Source organism: Erpetoichthys calabaricus, chromosome 12 (assembly GCF_900747795.2).
Source record: "Erpetoichthys calabaricus chromosome 12, fErpCal1.3, whole genome shotgun sequence".
Classification (NCBI taxonomy): domain Eukaryota; kingdom Metazoa; phylum Chordata; class Cladistia; order Polypteriformes; family Polypteridae; genus Erpetoichthys; species Erpetoichthys calabaricus.
The window spans coordinates 5,027,081-5,049,218 of NC_041405.2; the positions used below are offsets into that span (position 1 = coordinate 5,027,081).

The window sequence follows — 22,138 nt, forward strand, 5'->3', positions numbered from 1 at the left end:
AGGTTACAGAAAACCTTCTGCTGCTTTGAAGGTCCCAATGAGCACAGTGGCCTCCATCATCCGTAAATGGAAGAAGTTCGAAACCACCAGGACTCTTCCTACAGCTGGCCGGCCATCTAAACTGAGCGATCAGGGGAGAAGGGCCTTAGTCAGGGAGGTGACCAAGAACCCGATGGTCACTCTGTCAGAGCTCCAGAGGTCCTCTGTGGAGAGAAGAGAACCTTCCAGAAGGACAACCATCTCTGCAGCAATCCACCAATCAGGCCCGTATGGTAGAGTGGCCAGACGGAAGCCACTCTTTAGTAAAAGGCACATGGCAGCCCGCCTGGAGTTTGCCAAAAGGCACCTGAAGGACTCTCAGACCAGGAGAAAGAAAATTCTCTGGTCTGATGAGACAAAGATTGAACTCTTTGGTGCGAATGCCAGGCGTCACGTTTGGAGAAAACCAGGCACCGCTCATCACCGGGCCAATACCATCCCTATAGTGAAGCATGGTGGTGGCAGCATCTGTGGGGAACTGGGAGACTAGTCAGGATAAAGGGAAAGATGACTGCAGCAATGTAGAGACATCCTGGATGAAAACCTGCTCCAGAGCGCTCTTGACCTCAGACTGGGGCGACGGTTCATCTTTCAGCAGGACAACGACCCTAAGCACACAGCCAAGATATCAAAGGAGTGGCTTCAGGACAACTCTGTGAATGTCCTTGAGTGGCCCAGCCAGAGCCCAGACTTGAATCCGATTGAACATCTCTGGAGAGATCTTAAAATGGCTGTGCACCGACGCTTCCCATCCAACCTGATGGAGCTTGAGAGGTGCTGCAAAGAGGAATGGGCCAAACTGGCCAAGGATAGGTGTGCCAAGCTTGTGGCATCATATTCAACAAGACTTGAGGCTGGAATTGCTGCCAAAGGTGCATCGACAAAGTATTGAGCAAAGGCTGTGAATACTTATGGACATGGGATTTCTCAGTTTTTTTATTTTTAATAAATTTGCAAAAATCTCAAGTAAACTTTTATTCACGTTGTCATTATGGGGTGTTGTGTGTAGAATTCTGAGGAAAAAAATGAATTTAATCCACTTTGGAATAAGGCTGTAACATAACAAAATGTGGAAAAAGTGATGAAGCGCTGTGAATACTTTCCGGATGCACTGTATGTTCTGGTACATAAAACACACAATGTTATCCACATGACTCTCGGTTCTGTTTGTCAGATCCAAAATGCCTGCGTTCCTTAATCGTCACAGCTACATTTAAAAGAAACGACTACAATAGTAGCTCAAGCCAAGGTGACATTAAGTGACTTTTTGTTGGGTTGGGGGGGTATGTCACATATGCTGATCACAGCCGCTTCACCGTGTCAAACAACCCAAATGAAAATTGTAGCCCGTGTCACGTTTGCCGATCGAGCGCCAATCTTTTCCCGACGGCCTGATAGACCTGGTGCTGTACGATGAAGGGTTAGCAGCTGCACCAATCATTGCGCTTTATTCTGTTGTGGTGCATAAAATATGCGACGTCACACAGATGAGCCATAGCCCCTGTGCTGTGTGAAGGGTCAGTAGATGTGGCGTGTTCAACCGCAGTCACTGTCCTAATTGGTCTTTTTTTCCATTCTGTTTAAGTACATAAAACACAAGACATCAGACATACAAGCTTCTCTTCTATTTATGAGGTTCAAAATTGTGAACCTCACAATTTATGAGTGTTCCTTATTCCTCGTCACCACATTCTAGGTTTTGTAGTGCCAGAGGAACGCTCAAGGGTTTTGAGCTCTTGCATGCAAACAGCAGCCCCTCTGACAGGTCCACTTTGTGGACCGGACTTCCTGACGAGTATTTACTAATTGTCAGCTCTCACATGCACAGCGCCCACTCCGACTTAACACTCCGGCCTATTTGGTTAAGTCGGGTCGAATCACTGTGGGCATCAGACTACAGGGTGCGCACAAAGTCCGTATACCCCTATCTTTGGGAGGATTTTGAAAAGCTAAAGGTTACCTCTTAGGAATCCAAAACATCTGTATGGGTCCCTCCATGATCTCTGCATAGCCAAATGCGCCGCCAGGTTCTCCTGCTCATGTTCTGCAACATTTGCGGGGTGACTTTCTGGAACGATCTTTTCCCCAGAAAAACACATTTTGATTGCGGGAGCTGTGATAAATCGAGCACTCGTCAGAGAACATAACCTTTTCCTTCTCAGCATTTGTTGGAAATTGGTGCAGCATCAGATTACAAGCTTCCTGACGTCTGTTCAAGTCGGCATCTGATAACTCGTTAACGGGCAATGGACGCCAACATTTCGTTTGCAAGTCCTGTTTGATGTGTTTTCGCATTGTCGATTCCGCTATTCCCAACTCAGTAGCACCTTTACGAGTGGATTTCATTGGGGATCGTTGGACAGACTCTGCCACATCTGCACAAGTTTCATGGTCTTCCACTTCGCGGCGCATCTCAGACGCTGCCCGTTGCAAAAGCCTTCTTCTCCCACTGCAACAACGTCCTCTTTGTCGGCGATGCCTTCCCAAAACGCACAACAAAGTCATCCATGACATTTTTGATCGATTTCCCAGAAACAGGCCGCTCATGAACCCACACAGTGGCCACCAAACGCTCCTCGATCGTGAAAACACTTTTGTCACCCATCGCTTCGTCTTGGAACAACCGCCACGTTGTTGCGATTTCTTGAGCGGCAGCAGGTGGCAGCACCAGACAGGATGTTGGAAACGCACCTCGAAATACCGGGAAGACTTGGGCTGATGTCCACAGGAACCAAATTGTCATGCTTATTCCTGTAAATGCTCCTAAAGATAGGGGTATACGGACTTTGTGCGCACCCTGTACATGAGGGCACCGCGACTGTTTCCTGCTCTCTGAGATTATGTAAATGAAGACTGGGCCTGAAAAATCACTAGAAAGGTCAAGTCATGTGACAGGGCCTTTAGTTATCCAAGCGTAGATTAAGCCTTCTTACACAAAGATGAACCGTGACTTTCCACAACTAATTACGAACAAGTTAAACAAGTCAAGTGAGTTCAACTGTTGGATAGCATTTTCGGGTTAGGTGCGGGATCGAAACGATCTTCCTGGTTCTTCACCCTCATCCTTCTGGCTACTTCATTGCCTGGATTTTATTGTAATCCCGCTCTTAATAACTTAATGAACACCAAAACCAGGTGCCAGGAAAGTACCAGGAAGATTTAGAGTAAACAGACTGCAATAGGGATCAGCGTAACACTTATGAGGAGTGGGACATTAATGGTGGGCGGGATGTTTTCATTGTGGTAGTCATTGAAACAGATGATGTATTCATTTTCAGTTGGGTGATGTTTGGGGTTTTAAGAATATGTGTCTTTAATTAATGTAAAACATGTACTGACAGCAATTGCTGAACATTGACGTAAAAAAAAAAGAAGAAAACGTTTATTCCTCCCTACAGCATCAATTCCGTGCAGGGGGTCTGCTCTTAAACGTCAGACACTTAAAACAAGACGACTTAATCCCTCTGGCTCCACCGCAGATTTAGGGCAGATGGATAAACTTTTTAATCCCTTTCAAGATTATCTGTTTACCAATTCTACACGCAGGAGAAATCTCGGCAGCTTTTAAAAAATGACACAAAAAATAAGGAGTCCCATCCCACCTGTGGCTATCTGATCCACAAAACGAGAAAGGAGTTAAGTAAAGAAACGCACCGCGTCCGTGTTATGAAATCATAGGGCTTATGGGGATGCTAGCAAGTGAATAAGGGGGGATAACTGGGAAGGGGGGTGAAAAGGGAGAGAGAGAGAGAGTTGGAAATACCCAAGCCTTAGAGAAGGAGGAGAAGGGCTGGCAAATCCTGGGATTAAGGAGGCTGACAGCATGGAAGCCACCAGGGGTGGGGGGGGGAGATGTGAAGTAGAGGCTCCAGGGCTTGAACTTGTCCTCTCACCTCAAACTTGCCACGGTTTTGGTCCATCAAATCCTTGCTGTTGGAAAGCAGCTGCCACGCCAGGGACCGGAGGGAAGAAGGAATGCCTTTTCGACAGCGGAGCTTCACCTGGGAAAAAACAATACAAAGCGTTGTTAGCAAAGTGACATCTCATGTTACGACCCACCAGCACCCGCCTGCAAGAAAAAAAAAAAAAAAAAAACACTTTCAGTTGGGTATGGGATTTCTGCAGGATGGAGGTACGCATGGGAATCATATTTGGATGAATGTCCTCCATGTTTGGATGCCAAGAACCTGATGTGGACAAACTTGTTGGTACCCTTATAGCTCATTGAAAAAGTACTGTATCATTCCTGGAAAGGCTCTTCTTCCTAAGGAGATGGTGCTCCCTTAATGTGAAAAATGACATCCTTCACATCTTCTAAAACTCTGCTATGGTCTTGGGCTGGTAACATCACTTCATGAGAGGCCCACCGAATCAACAAGCTAATTAAAAGGGCAGGGTCAGTTATGGGACACCTTGCGGACCCCCTGGAGGTCGTAGTGTAGAGAGAATGAAGACATAACTGAGTGCCGTTATGAACAACACTGCACATCCTCTCTCTGACACACCAACACTGAGTGCTGTCAAGACGATTTACTCAGCAGAAGTGGGTCAGGAAACACTGAGGGGTCCTTATATACCAAGAGCAATACGCCTGTATAGCACCTCACTGGGACTCGGACTACCAAGTCAGAAGCTTTTTTTTTTTTTTTTTTTAAATTACTTTTCTTTTTAGTAATCTTGGTGTGTGTTCAGACCACAGTGTGTATGTATGCTCACTTTGCGTCTCTGCCACTCATGTTGTGAAGAGGTGGCCTGAACACACCCCAAGGAGACGCGGTCGCTCCTCCGAAACCCACTCTTAAACACTGATACAAATAGTTTTGTTTTTTTTTTACCTCCTCTTTGCTCGATCAGCTGCTGGCTTGCTGCTTGCTGCTGCTGCTGCTGTGCCGCTTCAAACATTTAAAAGCTTGTACAGCAGTTGTCCTACTCTTTGTCTTTTATTTCCGGCCCCGGGCGTGGTTAAAGCACAAAGTCACATCTCACGGGAAATGATTTCTTGATATTTTTTAGTTTATAATTTAAAAACAGAATAAGAATCTGAAAATCTAACAACATCACATTAAAGTTCAATAAATCCTGAAAAGAATGATACCAAACATATATAGATAGATATATGTAGGTTTTAAAATAAGCGTGACAAAAACGTGACATAAAAACGTCACCGTTGCACTTTTAGACTTAGGATTATATATACACAGTACTGTGCAAAAGTTTTAGTCAGGTGTGAAAATGCTGTAAACAAAGAATGCTTTCCAAAATGGAAGTGTTAATCATTTATTTTCATCAATCAACAAAATGCAGTGAATGAACAAAAGAGAAATCGAAATCAAATCAATATTTGGTGTGACCACCCTTTGCCTTCAAAACAGCATCAGTTCTTCTAGGTACACTTGCACAGTTTTTGAAGGAACTCAGCTGGTAGGTTGTTCCAAACATCTTGGAGAACTAACCCCAGATCTTCTGTGGATGTAGGCTTCTTCACATCCTTCTGTCTCTTCATGTAATCCCAGACACACTCGATGATGTTGAGATCAGAGCTCTGTGGGGGCCATACTATCACTTCCAGGACTTCTTATTCTTCTTTACGCTGAAGATAGTTCTTCATGACTTTGGCTGTATGTTTGGGGTCGTTGTCCTGCTGCAGAATAAATTTGGGGCCAATCATACGCCTCCCTGATGGTATTGTACGATGGACAAGTATCTGCCTGTATTTCTCAGCATTGAGAACACCATTAATCCTGACCAAATCTCCAACTCCATTTGCAGAAATGCAGCCCAAAACGTTCAAGGAACCTCCACCACGCCTTCACTGTTGCCTGCAGACACTCATTATTGTACTGCTCTCCAGCCCTTCGACGAACAAACTGCCTTCTGCTACAGCCAAATATTTCAAATTTTGACTCCTCAGTCCAGAGCACCTGCTGCCATTTTTCTGCACCCCAGTTCCTATGTTTTCGTGCATACTTGAGTCGCTTGGCCTTGTTTTCTTTTTGGCTGCAACTCTTCCATGAAGACCACTTCTGGCCAGACTTCTCCGCACAGTAGATGGGTGTACCTGGGTCCCACTGGTTTCTGCCAGTTCTGAGCTGATGGCACTGCTGGACATCTTCCGATTTCGAAGGGTAATAAGCTTGATGTGTCTTTCATCTGCTGCACTAAGTTTCCTTGGCCGACCACTGCGTCTACGATCCTCAATGTTGCCCGTTTCTTTGTGCTTCTTCAAAAGAGCTTGAACAGCACATCTTGAAACCCCAGTCTGCTTTGAGATCTTTGTCTGGGAGAGACCTTGCTGATGCAGTAGAACTACCTTGTGTCTTGTTGCTGTACTCAATCTTGCCATGACATGAAACTGTCTTCCACAACCTCACCTTGGTAGCAGAGTTTGGCTGTTCCTCACCCAGTTTGAAGCTGTTTCTGTTTCAGTTAATGACTGTGTTTCAACCTACGTGTGACATTGATGATCATTAGCACCTGTTTGGTAGAATTAGTTGATCAGACACCTGACTAGAATCCTACAAAATCCCTGACTTTGTGCAAGTGGACCTATAAGAATTGATGCTGGTTTGAAGGCAAAAGGTAGGAACACCAAATATTGATTTGATTTAGATTTGTCTTTTGTTCGCTCACTTTGCATTTTGTAAATTGATAACAATAAACAATCATTATTTATATTTCTGAAAGCATTCTTTGTTTACAGCATTGTTTCACATCTGCCTAATACTTTTGCACAGTACTATATATATATATATATATATATATATATATATATATATATATATATATATATAGAGTAGATATAGCGGAGATATTGGGTTGGAAAAAAGTGAAACAGTTTCCATTTATTATTTGGCATTTATTATTTGAATTTGAATCAAAAGACAAAACTGTCAATAGTAACGCATAATAGATTACAGTTGCTATGAATCACGCCTTATGATACACAATGTTTTTCGTTTCACCATTAGGAGCAAGAGCGTATAAATTCTTTCCCGATCCTATTCTGGAACAGACAATGTATTGCTAGCCGTGTGAACAGCACAATTCTTTGAGGTAAACTCCAGTAACTTAAAGTGATTCATTTATAGACATTGCAAATGCAATATGTACTGGAAACTGAAGTCGTTTGAACTGGAAAGGCAGTTCACTGCAAATCACAGGTACACGTGGAATGAAAACGTCCTCGTCCTTTCTGATTCCGGTTAGAATAGTCGCCTCGATTATGTGTGGCTGAGGTGACAGTGTTGCCACATTTCTCACAACTTTGATATATAATTGTTTAGGATTTACTGTTTTAGGGTTTTCCTTAAATTTTCTAATCATGTTCACACATTTTTTTTTTGTTTGTTTTTATTAATCACCGAAACTGTAGCTTTTGGATTTTTTACTCTTCCTCTCACTTGGTGATTACATTGTGAGGAACATCTGGCAAAAACTTTCTTGCATATTTATTAGATTTATCTGCCTGTTGATGTATTTATTTATTTAAAACGCTTCAGTAAAATGTCAAATGTCCCCCTGGGCAACAAATAAAGTTCTATGTAATCTAACCAGTGCAATTACTAAAATGAAAAAAGAAAATGCAACTTTAAGTACATTTGTAAGTAGTGAACTTTAAAGTGCTTTATTAATTATTGTGGAGACAATGGAGGCTCTGATCCGGGCTCTCGAGAGGCTGAGTGAGTGGTCTGAGTGTCTGGGCTTGAGAGGGTCCTTCCAACATCCAGGCCTTTAATGACCTCTTGGGCACGGCCATCAGCAGTGTGTCTGTCTGTGGATAGAGTGTCGACCTTGTCATTGAGAGGTTTACTTACCTCAGCAGTGACATTCATGTGACTCTTCCTATAAAGTCAGTAGATGGATCATTGGGGGGGTGGGGGTGTTCATGAGGTCACTGGAAAGGGGTATGTGGCGCTTCTGATATTTCTGCAAAAGGATGAAGGGCCAAGTCTTTAGAGTCCTGGTGGTTCCTGTTTGTGAGACATGGACGCTATCCAATGACCTGAGATGAAGACTCGACTCCTTCATGTGTATCTTTTCGGAGAATCCTTGGGTACCAGTGGTTTAACTTTGTGTTGCTCATGGAGTCCTGAATAAGGCACATGACCTGAATTGTGAGGGAGCGTCAGTTATGGCACTACAGCCATGTGGCGCGATTCGGCTTGCACTCATTTATGGGGACGCAAGTGGCTGGCCCAGACCAAGGGGACACCCACATAATACCTGGGTGTGGCAGATAGAGGGTCATTTCCAAAGGGTGGGACTGGACCACTTGTTTGGCTGGGGGGGTTGCCAACCAGTGTGGTGGGTGCGGTGACGCGCTGTACCAGTGCCTGCTACCCAACCTCACCCGAATTTTTATTACTACAGCTATGAAATGAAAATGAACAAATGAAAGTGCAACAATAAACTTGAAAAGAATTGCAACACAAATTGCTGTCAGATGGTGAACATTCAAATTAAGTAATTAAAGAAAACAACTGCAAAATAAAGAAACATTTCTAGCCTTGATAAGTGAAGTGCACTGCCTGTCATTTCCTCATTCTTTTTGGATTATAAATACAATTCTGTGGCTAATTTAATCCTCTTCTTTTCATGGTATCGTCTCTTCTCCTTTTTTAGGTTGACATTAAAAGAGCAGAAGGCTCGGCAGCGATGGTAACGGGCTACAGTCATTCCAGGAGCTAAAAACAAAATCCCAAAATGGAGTAGCGGCCCGGACATCACTGCTTGTGAAATGATTTGAAAAACTTATAAAGAGGGGCCGGACTGAGAAAAACCAGGCTTTAGGAGATCGCGTTCAGTCTGCCTGCCGGTCTAACAGAGGTACACAGGACGCCATTGGCACTCTGCCTTATCTGTTAGATAACCACATGGAGGGGAACAAGACTCCCACCAGCCTCGTATTTGGAGTCGTGTCGTCAGTTTTTAATGCCATCAAACCCCACCTTCCTGCAGAGAGACTTATAAAAGATTTTAACAAGGTCTTCAGTTTCGCAGGACAGCAGACTGACGTTTTAACAGACAGGAAAGTCAATGGCGGTTTGTTCAACATGCTGTCCTCATCCACAGGACCCACTCAGGGGTCCACTCTTTTGTAAGTCCTCAACACAAATGGCTGTCGTAATAAATTTGAAAACAGGTTCATCTTTAAAATTTGCCAGCGACTCAGTGATAGTTAAGCCTACTGAGTGAGGATAACACCAGTCCTGGTCCAAGGGTAGATGAATTTGTTAACTGGTGTTAGGGGTCTTTTCTCCATTTATATTATAAAAACTAAGAAATTAATATTTAGTTCTACAAGAAACACCATTTATGTACAGGAAACAATCATCAAATGATCACGCAGTAGGGACAACCACGACTGAAAACACAGAAGCCGTCTGCCAAAAGAGACAGCGGCACCTCTAATGTTTAGGGAGGCCTACCATTCGCTCAATCTTTTGTAAATCTTGGATTCAGCCTGCCTTTACGTACGTTCTGCTTAATGTCAGCAACAAAAAATAAAACAGGATAAATCAAATTGTAAAACGGAGCAGCAAAATAATAACAAGGTCTCAGCAGACCAACCTGACAGGCTTGTTTAATAAGCGAGTATCATGGAAAGCGGAAGGGTTTTTCTCCCTGACGGGACTCACCCACAGCATCTCCCCAATTCCAGTTGTTGACATCAGGTCACAGTTTCAAGATTTTGAGGTTCCAAAGATAAAAAGCAACCGGTTCAAACACTCCTCTATAAGAACTTGTACTAACCTTCTAAACACGTTCGATTTTACATCCACAGGCGTAAATCACGGGATGAACAGGTATCAGCCATTATCAGCTGATCATTTTCATCACCACTAGTCAAGTCTTAATGCTGGTTTAATTTTTATATGTAATACCAGTAACGGCACACTGCTATAAACGATAACGTGCAGTGAATCCACTTGACTTGAGCATTCCTAGTATTCATCCTCTGTCTCTGTACGTTTATCGTTTGTTTGCTCAGAGGTTGATGCGCTTGCTGCTTCCTGAGCAGCTCTTCTTGTCTCCACCCTAGCGGCCCACTTCTTCTCTTCTTCCGTCGGCATTTTTTCGTGTTAAAACCGATTAAGTCAGTGTTTGTATTGCAATTACTTAGTACGTTTTCTTTAATTTGTCACTTAAGCTGGCATTCTTGAGGCAGATTGAAGACTTAAGATATGACAAGGTAGGGGAAGTGATGGCGACGGTGGTAGGGATGAGAACGGCTCCTGTACGCATGCACTGCGCAGCCGCTGCCTATAGTTGATTCTACAATAAAATAAAAACAGGAATAACCTTGGAGGTCAATCATCACCCCGAAAGGTGACAGTAGAGGTCACGTAGTACATGTGTACCAAATTTCAGGTCAATAGTTCAAACGGTTTGCGAGCTACAGGTGATTTAAAATCCTGGACAGACAAATGGACAGCCACGGTAGCGTATTATATATAAACACTAGCCGTCCCCCGTGGCAGTGAAACAGGACAGTGAGTAGTGCCCTGCCTGACTCCCCTCTCCTGACATCACGTGTTCCCCTCCCCTCGGGTCCACAGCCTCAGTCTCGGATTAGTGCGAATATATCGCTCCTGCAAGCAAACTATGATACTTAGCGCGATGAGAGAAGTCGCAAAATCTACTGGAATGTTCAAGCAAATTATAGAAAAAAAACCCAATCTAGTCCTGCGGTGGGTTGGCACCCTGCCCGGGATTGATTCCTGCCTTGTGCCCTGTGTTGGCTGGGATTGGCTCCAGCAGACGCCCGTGACCCTGTGTTCGGATTCAGCGGGTTGGAAAATGGATGGATGGATGGATAGAGATGTATGACCTTATGATATACCACAAGTATTATGCTCACTACTATATCTAGCCGCTTGTACTAAGTTTAGGTTTGACGGCTGTGGTCTTTGCTGATGTACAGCTGTACTCAGAAGTTTCCATACACTTGGGGTAGGGCTGCCAACTCTCTTTCTCTGGAAATGAGGACATTTGGGTCGAACAATGAGGACACCTTTCCCTATGATGACATAATACGCCTTTATACGGTCTTAGTTTTTTTAAATGATATAAACCTTCAGTAGCAGTTTATCACTACAATTATATTATGATGGCCACAGTCACAGGCAAACTAATAACCTATCAAATATTGTGAATATGTCAAGCCTGCTAAATTAACGAACGTCATTCCTTCCATTCTTAACTGCCGTAAACCTGTAACAAATGATACACACTGTAAATTCACTTCTAGTAAAATAATTTTACTCTTTTCAGTTTATCTTATTTGCATTTATCTTCATTCTTTCAAATTTTTCTCAGCAAATCAGCAATTGGAGAGCACGACTGGCTGCCCTGTGCGTCGGAGCGGTGCCATACCATAATAGTGTCTTCATTCCACTTGTACTGCGGCTTCTTAGAGGTGCCAAGGTGTTGTTCTTCACCACATCATTTCCTCCAACCAGGCTCACTCACATTTATTTCTAACACTCAGATCTTCACTTCCATCTCAAACAGAGCTTATGAATTGTGATCCCCAGAAAGCAGCTTGCTGATGACAGGTCCACAGACCGCTCTAATTGTGTTATCAGTGGTAATTGCAAGAGTACTGTTACACGATTGGTTTAAATGTTACCAAAAGAAAAGCCCACCTTGCTGTTTTATTTATTTTTCTTTCCCAATAAATAGTTGAACGAGCAGAGAATAATTTTAAGGAAAGCTTCAGCTCAGCGAATGCACTACTTACCTTAGGGAACCGCCGTGAAATCCATTTGTTCCAGTTTTTGAACATCTCCAGCCACTTCCTCTCCCGCTCCCGAGCTACTTGCACATTTAGCTCCCTCTCGCTGAAACAACAGGTAGACAAGGAGACAGACAATGGTTAGGTCAGCAAACCGACTACAACAAAAACGTCTGAAATTCAGCAGCCACATATTTCAAGTATTGGATTGGCAGTACTAAAGTTTTGACTTCATTATTGATACCAGCTTTTGGACACTCAGTACCGCTACCAGAATGGTTTCACCCCACACATCTTACTCCATTACCCGCCTCCCTGGTGTTCTGCTTCCTCTTGATCGCATCAAAATAATAAGGAAGGAGGGAGATAGTGGTGGTGGTCCCCTATGAACTTCAAACTGTATTGAAGCAGTAAGGGGGGATTCAATCCCCTGTGAAGTTCCAATCACGTCAAAGTTTCGCTTCATGGAGTCAACAAAACAGACTTTTTTTTTCCACAGCAAGTGTTAGGGGAAAGTAGGTGGTGGATGCTGGGGGTAGCGAGGAAAGCGGATGTTGCTTCAGTGAAGTCCACCTAAGTTGGGGGGCAGTGACTACCCCGTGAGGTCTCGATTGCATCGAAGCAATGGCTCCTCTTTGACATTCCAAACCCATAAAAGCATGTACCGTATATACTCGCGATTAAGTTCTCCCGCGGATAAGTCGGGGGTTGATTTTACAGAATAATTTAAGGTATTTTATAATGTCGGTCGTATAAGTCGAATGCGGAAAACTCATGCTATTGGTCCAAGAGATTATATTATGATAATGCTCACCTGAGAGAGAGTAACCACGGAGCACACGGCCTTTTTTTCCCTATGTATTGTGCCTATGTGACCACATGGTAATACCCAAACTATTCTGATTTTATGATCGATTTTTCGGGTTTTATGACCCGACTTATACGTGAGTATATATGATATGGTACATTCATTTTGTGAAGTCTACAAAATGGACGTTTTTCCACAACTGCAATGTTGAGTGTCAAGGGGGTTAAAGGAAAGGAAAATTGATGTTTACTTCCGGTACCGTACCGTTTTAAAATTTGTAATTTTCAGTAATTTCAGTACTGGTATTCCGTTTAACCTTAATACAAAGTCACTTACACACTTCTGAGACACAACCACAGGTCTGAAATCAGATATGACGCTGATTATTCCTACAACAGCAGCAGCCTGAAGGGGTGGGAAAGACCTCAAGAGCAGGGAGGCAAGTTCAGGTTACTAGAGAGTAAACGTCCTCGCTGAATCGGTTGGTATTTAGGAACAAGGAAAATAAATAAATAAATCAACCAGGTGATTCTCAGTAACGCAATAAAAATTTAAACTAAACATAATACAACAAATGAAGGTGTGTAGAAGCTGTCACGTACAAGGGGGGTCACACCCAAACCGAACTGAAACAGATGGTGTTCTTCTTGACTCAGGATAGACTAAACATATAAAAAAGTGACCTAAACGTCTCAGCGGATCATTGTTTATGACCAAACTAGTGTGCCCGTGCCAAAGCTGAATATACAAAATAAACTGCACTCGTGGCACAAGCCCGTCTAAGTCCCTCATGCCAGATTCCTCCACCTATTTTCAAAGTTTCCATTCCAGGAATAGGACTGAGGGAGCCAAGTGCAAATTTGCCATCTTTGGCCATCAGCCGACACTCATTAACCCATAATGACAAAGTGACAACATATTTTCAATAAGGTTTGTAAATGTACTCAACACCACAAACTGAAATCTGAGGGGTGCAGTCCTTCAAGTTGTGCTCAGGTGAGTCCTATTTGCTTGAATCCTCTATGAGATGTTTCTAGAACTTGACTGGAGCCCACCTGTGGCAAACTGAACTGACTGGACGTCATTTAGAAAGGCACACCTGTCTGTACCTGTGGACAGAAGGTCCCACAATTCAGGCTGCATGTCGGGACAAACACCAAGCCATGAAGTCCAAGGAACTCTCTGTAGACCTCTGTGATCATATTTGTGGTGAGGCATCAATCAGGACGAGGGGATCAAGCCATCTTTGAAGCTTTCAGTGTTTCCAGGAGCAGAGTGGCGTCAAGAATTATGAAATGGAGGAAGTTTGGAACTGCCAGGGCCTTGGGGCAGAGAGGTGACCGAAAACTTAATGGTCACTCTAACGGAGCTTCAGAAGTCATTTGCTATGATGGAAGGAAAATGATCTGAGCAGCACTCCATCGATCAGGCGTGTATAGATGAATGGCGAATTACAGCTTGGAGTTTGTCAAATGGCATTTAAAGGACTCTGAGATCATGAGCTCTTCCCTGGTCCGTTTTTGGACAGAGCTCCAAGCAATATGTCTGGCAAAGACCAAGCTCTGCTCATCACCTGCTTAATACCATCCCTACTGTGAGGTGGTGGCAGCATCATGCCATTAGGGTGCAGGAATAAGAGACTGGTCAGAACTGAAGGAAGGGTGAGTGCGGCCAGATACACAGGATTTGAACAACTGCTCCAGAGTGTGCGTACCACCTCAGACCAGGGGCGACAGTTCAACTTTCAGCACGACAATGACCTAAAGCATACAGCCCAGACAACACTGGAATTACCTTCAAGACAAGTCTCTGAGTGTCCTTGAGTGGCCCACCCAAAGCCCAGATACAGAACACATGTGGAGAGACCCGAAGATGGCAGTTTACAGACACTTTGCATCCAATCTAATGGAGCTTGAGAGGATCTGCCATAAGAGGATGGAAGAAACTGCACAAATCCAGGTGTGCAAAGCTCATGCTGTTTTACCCAAGAAGATTCAAAGATGGGAATTGCTGTCATGGGGGCTTCTACAAAGTTCCAAATTAAGGGTCAGGATACTTCTAGGAATGAGAGACCTCAGGGTTTTTAATTTTTAATTAATTTGCAAACATTTCTGAAAACATGGGTTCACTTTGACATTCTGGAATATTGAGGGTAGACTGATGGGACAGTGTGCAGAAAGTGAAGGGGTCTGAGCAATTTTGAATCCTCTGCGATTGTAAATGTGTATATGTGTGTGTGTGTGTGTGCATGCAAGTTCTTGCTATTGCGAGTTCCTGTGACTTGCTGGAGGCCAACGTGAAGCCTGCTATTTAATCCAAGCGGCGGGCACTGCTGTCTCAAGGGGTCCTTTTGCTGCAAGCCAATGACACACACACACTGCTAAGAACACCAAGGCTTGTCTGGAGAAAGTGAAGTTTGAGGTATCGCCACATCCTCCTTATTCACCAGATTTGGCACTGCGTGATTTCCACCTTTTTGGACCGCTAAAAAAAACATCTGGGTGGGTGGCCGTCGATTCAATACAGATGATGACATGAAGAAAGCGTTGCACGAATGGTGGTGAGGACGAGACAAAACCTCTTACTCTGCTGGAATCCTGGCACTTTAACTTGTCTCCCACTCGTGTATATATACATATACACTGTATACCGTAATACTGTATACATATACTTTATAAACATATATATTATTGTCACTGTTTGAAGGAGGCATACAAATCAGAATTTTATGACAATAAACTTGAACCAAAAAAAAAGTCAAAGGGACAATTGATGTGTTCATCTCTTGAATTATGAGGGTGTGTATATCAAATATAGACGTTAAAACAAATTAATCAGAGTGTGCAACCGCAGCAGGGGCAGGAAGACACAAATAACTCAAACAGAAAGTGAATTTCTATTTCAAAAAGCTACCTAGAGCCACAGGCAGTGAGTGCGCCTCTTTAATATGCAAGTCATGTGCGACTGAAACAAATTGAGAATCTTCAGTGAAAACAAATCACAAGAAAGACGTCAAGCGGAGTGTGAAATGTCTAATTTCCACGTCCCCTTTCAGACTAGCATGGCACCCCAGGTTTGTGTGTCGGTGCCGACTAGAGTTGCTGCCCACCACACACAGCATACAAGTTGATAGCGTGAGGCTGTTTTATTTGCATGTGGGAAGGTAGGAATGGGCAGAGAACTTAGAACACGAAATGGCAAATGCAGGGCTGAGTGGGAGTCAGAACCAGTTTTGGGTTACAGGAGTCAGAGTTGGTAAAAATGTACCGACTATGGCTAAACGTAACTTGTAACAAAAGAGGTCATCCACCTGAAGCTAAGTTCGGGGCTGGCCAGTACTTGGATGGGTGACCATCTAGGAGAAGCTTGGGATGCTACTGGAAAAGATGTTGGTGAGGCCAGTAGGGGGCGCGTACCCTGTGGATCCCAATGCCCCCCAGTGCAGTGACGGGGACACTGTTCTGTAAATATGGCACTGTCATTCAGACGAGACATAAAAATCGAGGTCCTGACTCTCTGTGGTCATTAAAGATCCCTGGGCGTCCTTTGTAAAGAGTGGGGTCTATCCTAATGTGCTGGCTAAACTGTCCTATATGGCCAAGTCATTATAGCCCCCTAACCATCCCCCTGGCTCTAACTGAACATCTCTCTCACCACTTCCCCACCTAATAGCTCATGTCTGGTGAGCGTACTGACTAGAGATGCCCCAATCGGTCAGCCGCCAATCACAATCCGACTATTTTCATTTAAAAAAAATAATCGATCTATCATCTGTAAAAATGTCGATCATAAAAAACGATATTTTCAGCCCCTCTTTTCAAAGCTTTCAGGTAATTTAGTTGCAGTGCTCCTTTATGCAGGGTATTATGGGAGTTGAGGAGGAGCGCATTGTTTTATGTTTTTTGTTTCTTTTCACGCAAACTTCCTGCAGTGTAAACAAAGAGCAGCAAGAGAAAGTTTGTGTTATCAGTGAACGAGAGGCGACTGGCATATTAAGAGGAAGTGGAATAATAAAACTGAAAGAAAATCGGAGAAGTCGTCCTGTGCTACTAGAGAAACACCAAGAAAAGCTACTTTGAGGAATTCAGACCTTTATTTTGTGCTTTAAATTAAAACGAGCATCGCTTGAGTTTGGGCAGCAGGCTTGTTTCAAATGCAGAAGCTTACACTTTTAATTGGAAAAAGAAAAGATAAAGACGAATTTTAAATTACTGCTTAGTAAACAATAGGCTTTTTTTTTTTTTTTTGAAGATTTGTACTGAATTTATTATTTGTTGCCAAGTGTCATACAGCATAGGTTTTGGTAAGAAACAAAATCTACCTGATTAAAATGGTAATCCAGATTTTACGATTACACCTCAAGAATTACGAATAGTCTAGCTGATACACTGAAGGAAAAAAAATAAAACACGTATAAATATATTAAATGTATATTTTAACAGCACAAAGCTGAAGTGCAATTGAGAATTTAAAATAATTAAAATGTATAAGTGCATGCTCATTTTTGTTTAGGCAATGTTTAAATACCAATATCAATTATTTGATTGTGTGAGAATATATATATTTTTTTGTTAAAGAAATACTGAAAACTACTGTTTTAATTAGGCCTTATTTCAGATGGATCTCCTCTGTGGAGATCGTCGACAGCAACAAATTCCTGGGCGTCCACCTGGAGAAGGACCTCAGCTGGTCCCTCAACACCAGCTCCCTACACAAGAAAGCCCAACAGCGTCTCTTCTTTCTGAGAAGACTGAGAAAGGCCCAGCTCCCACCACCGATCCTGACCACCTTCTATAGAGGAACTATCGAGAGCATCCTGAGCGGCTGCATCACTGTCTGGTTTGGGAATTGTGACATATCGGACCGCAAGACCCTACAGCGGATAGTGAGGACAGCAGAGAAGATCATCGGGGTCTCTCTCCCCTCTATTGAAGACATCTACACCACACGCTGCATCCGCAAAGCCACCAGCATTGTGGCTGATCGGACACACCCCTCTCACACACACTTCACCCTCCTGCCATCTGGAAAAAGGTACCGAAGCATTCGGGCACACACATCCAGACTGTGCAACAGCTTTTTTCCACAAGCCATCCGTCTTCTCAACAAAAAGGGACTGGACTGATAAACACACACACACGCACGCACACACACACACACACACACACACAAACATTATCACTTAGCTTAACTCAACTACCTCAAAACATTGAGATTGGACTGACTAATCAACGCAAGCTTAAACACACTGACCTACACTACCAAACTATCGTACACACCAACCTGTAAATGCTTTCTTTTTTTGCACAATATCCATTACTGGTTTACTTTTTGCACTAACTTCTTTACTTCCTAATTTTTTTGCTGCTAAACTAAGGAATGTTTACTGTTTCTCCACTACCTCAACTCATCACCACAACACCATATTATTATGTTACGTTTGTGTTTTTTGTCGCACTGTCACTTGTTGCTTTTGTTTGCACATTGCACGTGCACTTTGTTGTCTGCTGTCTGGTTAAAAAAGTCTTCCTTAGATAGTTAGTTAGTTTTTGTTGATTTATGCTGTAATTCATGTTAGGTAATTCATGTTAGGTAATTTATGTTAGGTCAATCTGTCTTGTCTCTGCTAGCCAGCTAACTAGGCCTCTTAGTTAGCTAGTTTAGTTTTTCTGTTAATTTATGTTGTAAATTTATGTTGCATGTAGCACCTTGGTCCTGGGGAACGTTGTTTCGTTTCACTGTGTACTAACTGTATATGGTTGAAGTGACAATAAAGCCTACTTGAACTTGAACTTGAACTTGAACTTACAAAAAAAAAAAATAATAATAAAACTAAACAATATGAAAGCTTGTAATTATGAGAAGTGTTTTAATTTCTTTTATGCCATATATATATTATGGATAAATATTTCTGTACATATGTTATTAGTTAACATGTATTTTAAGGAAATTTTATTTAATTTACGTACACTGAACAATAAGCCTACAGAATTTCATTTTGTTAATAAAAATATCCGGATTGGTTTCCCCTCAACTTTCTCATATACTCAGATATAGGGATGGATATTTGAGGAGTAAACCGCACAACAAGGATTATATTTTTACTAGCTGTGTAAGCCCGTGCTGTAAAAAGCCTGCCGTCCTACAAACTATTGAAATTGTCAGAAAATAAACTGAAATATAGAGATGTCAGGTAATTGAAAAGGAACTACTCTGGGCATCTCTCTCCTAGGAGGATTCGTTCTGCTGACGTGCTCGCCTCGCTTGTGTTATTAGCGGCAGGAGGAAAAGTAAAAGAGATAGCGTTATGTTGATGTTAGCGTCTAAGCGACTTTGGCAAAATGAAACCTACGAAGAAAGACAAAGTCGCTTAGCCACTAACATCGGTAAACCAAATCTCCGAAGAAAGACAAAGTGCTCGCATTGCTTGTGCATTAGCGGCGGGAGGAAAAGTAAAAGGGATACCGGTTTACCGATGTTAGTGGCTAAGCGACTTTGTCTTTCTTCGGAGGAAAAGTAAAAGGGATACCGGTTTACCGATGTTAGTGGCTAAGCGACTTTGTCTTTCTTCGGAGGAAAAGTAAAAGGGATACCGGTTTACCGAAGTTAGTGGCTAAGCGACTTTGTCTTTCTTCGGAGGTTTCGTTTTGCTGACGTACTCGCCTCACTTGTGTTATTAGCAGCGGGTCTGAAAAGTAAAAGAGATAGCGTTATGTCGATGTTAGTGGCTAAGCGACTTTGTCTTTCTTCTGAGGCTTCGTTTTGCTGACGTGCTCGCCTCGCTTGTGTTATTAGCAGCGGGAGGAAAAGTAAAAGAGATAGTGTTTTGTTGATGTTAGCGTCTACGCGACTTTGTCTTTCTTCGGAGGTTTCGTTTTGCCAACGTGCTTGCATTGATTGTGCATTAGCAGCGGGAGGAAAAATAAAAGGGATACCAGTTTACCGATGTTAGTGGCTAAGCGACTGTTTTTCTACTGAGGTTTCGTTTTGCCGATGTGCTCGCCTCGCTTGTGTTATTCGTGGCTAAGCGAGTTTTCTGTTTCCTCGGAGGTGGAGCCCTTACCCCGACTCCACCTCTCACTTCCGGGCTGGACAGACAAGACACACACTTCCATGTATAAACGTTTATATATGAGATATTATGTACATTAAAGAACCATCAACAACAAAGCAAATCAAATATACTGAACAATTATTAACAAGTAAAGTTGAATAAATCAGACTCTGCAGATTCATGAATAAAAGGTAAAGCATCAATTCCAGTTAGCAGAAATAGCCCAAAAGTTGATAGAAATGTACGACTTGTACCTAATATGCAGAATTTGGATAACCTAAATGAAAGCAAACTCAAGTTATCGTGATTACACACACAGACACATAGACGTAATTCCAAAAAGGGTATTTTCGGACTCAGGGAGGTCTAAGACATCGAGATAAATCTCGACATTGAATTTTTGGACAATTGCCATTACTTTGTATACAAGAAAGTAAAAATGAACAGTTAACACCTGTAAGTCCATAGTTTAATTGCAAAAATACACTTTAATATAGAACACAAGGGTTCTATGTGTCTGGACATGCAGGAGCTTAGTGGAAAAAGCTTTTTAAGGGATAAAAGAAAAAAAATTGGAATTGGCTGATCAAGAGACATAAAGTCAGTGATGATATCGGCCTTAAAAACAACGTGACTTGGGGGTTGATTTATTTTCAATCTTATTTTTTTGTAAAAATTGACCCATTTGTATGGAAAGTTGTGTGATATCAATAAAATCAATAAAAAAACAAAAAAAAAAAAAAAAAACAAACGTGACTGGAGCATCCTCACTACTGACACAAAAATGGCCGCTGTTGTGTCCTTCTGGTGGCTGCTGCATGCTGGCGGTGGCTCAGGTGGTTCCTCTCTGTCTGTGTGTAGCGCTTCTCTCACTACTCAAAGGTAGTAATTATATCATTATCAAAATTTCCCAATTCACTTAAACTAATTAAATTAAATATTTGTTCTTCTAGCCTTTTGGTAGAAATACGGCCTCTTTTTAAATTTTTAAGTACTACTTTAATAAATAATATATAAAAACCCACTGCTGAATCGCACTTTAAACCCAAACATGTTAAAAAGTAACCTGATGATTCACGATGGCAGTGAAGAGATGCCTTGTATTTTGAACGTTGTTTGCTGTCAGTGGACGCAGTAAAAGTTGGGAGTCTAATTTACAAACAGAGCAGTCGGAGGTGCTGGGCCCATAAATCGGGGAGTCGGAGTCTTAGGTTTTGTGTACCGACTCTGGCCAAACGACAACTTGCGTATCATTGAAACTCCGGCAAAAAAAAAAAAAAAAAAAATCTTGTAGCAAGGACTATAAAAAAAAGAAACAAAAACTCTTAACAATATAAACATTCTGTTGTGTTAACTATTAAAAAAATCCCACTGTAATGCCATTATTGGTAATCATACCATCTCAAAAAGCAAACACTCAAAGCGTTTTCGATGGACAAAGGATAGTCACAGCTGGTCAGTATGGCACAGTTTAAATAAAATAATTAAAAAAATAATAAAAAATGTTTGGGTATCAGACACCTGCAGCAGGTGGTCAGTTCTGGAAAGCAGCTGAACTATTGGACAAACGTGGCAAAGACTGTAGGCTCCACGGGTACCTCAGGCTTGCTCTGTGTCTAAATTAAGCAAGTAACAATAGCCGATTGTGTTAAACGCCTGCATCAAGACGTCTGTCCCCTGTGACCTTACAGCGTGTTAAGGCCTGCATTATGCTGCTTGCCCAACACCTTGTTGACACAATTGCAGAAAACAGCATATTTGTTGTCATTAAACTAAAACCTTCTGTTGACAGATGTTTAACTACTCTTATTATCTGTTTGCTTTGTAGGATTGGACCAAACTCATTAGAGAAGTGTAGGACTACTTGGGAGTGGTCGGAGTGTCTTTAGGAATGAGGTAAGGCTGAACACCAGGTTGGCGTCAGGGCCATCTTACCAGCATCATAAAGGGCAAAAGTAGCATGCTGGGGCCCCCTGTTTTGAACATACATAGACATCAGAAACACCGTGGGCCCCCCGGCCAGTGCTCATCATGTTGTCGTACCTTAAAACTGACTTGCCTGGTGTCGGGGATCACAAGATCCGAGCCAGCCTGGGTTAAGAGTGGCAAAAGGAACAGTCAGTGCGTTCACACACACACAAAATCAGAGTAAGGCGAGTAATGAGGTTAAGACAGAAACCCGCTTTCTTAAAAACCAGTGTTTACACGCACGGGTCCCACCTATGGCGTTTCCCCGTTGCCCAGTCGCTTCAACGTCATTAAACTGCATAAAAGAAAGTTACAGTAATTTCCATCACTGGCCACCATGAATCGGAAACCAAGCGTGAAGCCTTTGTCTCAGGAGATTTAGGTGGAGGAGCTGAATGTGCACAACGTGCCGATTTCTGAAATATTGCAGCTGATTATTTCAGTCAGAAGAAGGAAAAAAATGTGATTGCCCGAGCACTCGCCTTGTGCAATGGACATGTACAGATTACAAAATCCTTCACTGTGTCACCCG

The 22,138-nt window shown here is 42.6% G+C and overlaps 2 protein-coding genes across 3 annotated transcripts in view; one reads left to right on the forward strand and one right to left on the reverse strand.

Annotated features, from left to right (window-relative positions):
* Positions 1 to 22,138, forward strand: part of LOC114661759 (nicotinate-nucleotide pyrophosphorylase [carboxylating]-like) — a 188,100-nt gene that overhangs the window by 28,451 nt on the left and 137,511 nt on the right. The window lies entirely within an intron of this gene.
* LOC114661760 (TBC1 domain family member 10A-like) overlaps positions 1 to 22,138 on the reverse strand; it is a 67,038-nt gene that overhangs the window by 21,004 nt on the left and 23,896 nt on the right. For both annotated transcript variants that reach the window (XM_028814949.2, XM_028814950.2), the window contains exons 3-4: positions 11,783 to 11,882; positions 3,933 to 4,040 (exon numbers count right to left, since the gene is read on the reverse strand). In XM_028814949.2, coding sequence (XP_028670782.1) covers positions 3,933 to 4,040; positions 11,783 to 11,882 — 208 coding nt within the window. The remainder of the gene's footprint in view (positions 1 to 3,932; positions 4,041 to 11,782; positions 11,883 to 22,138) is intronic.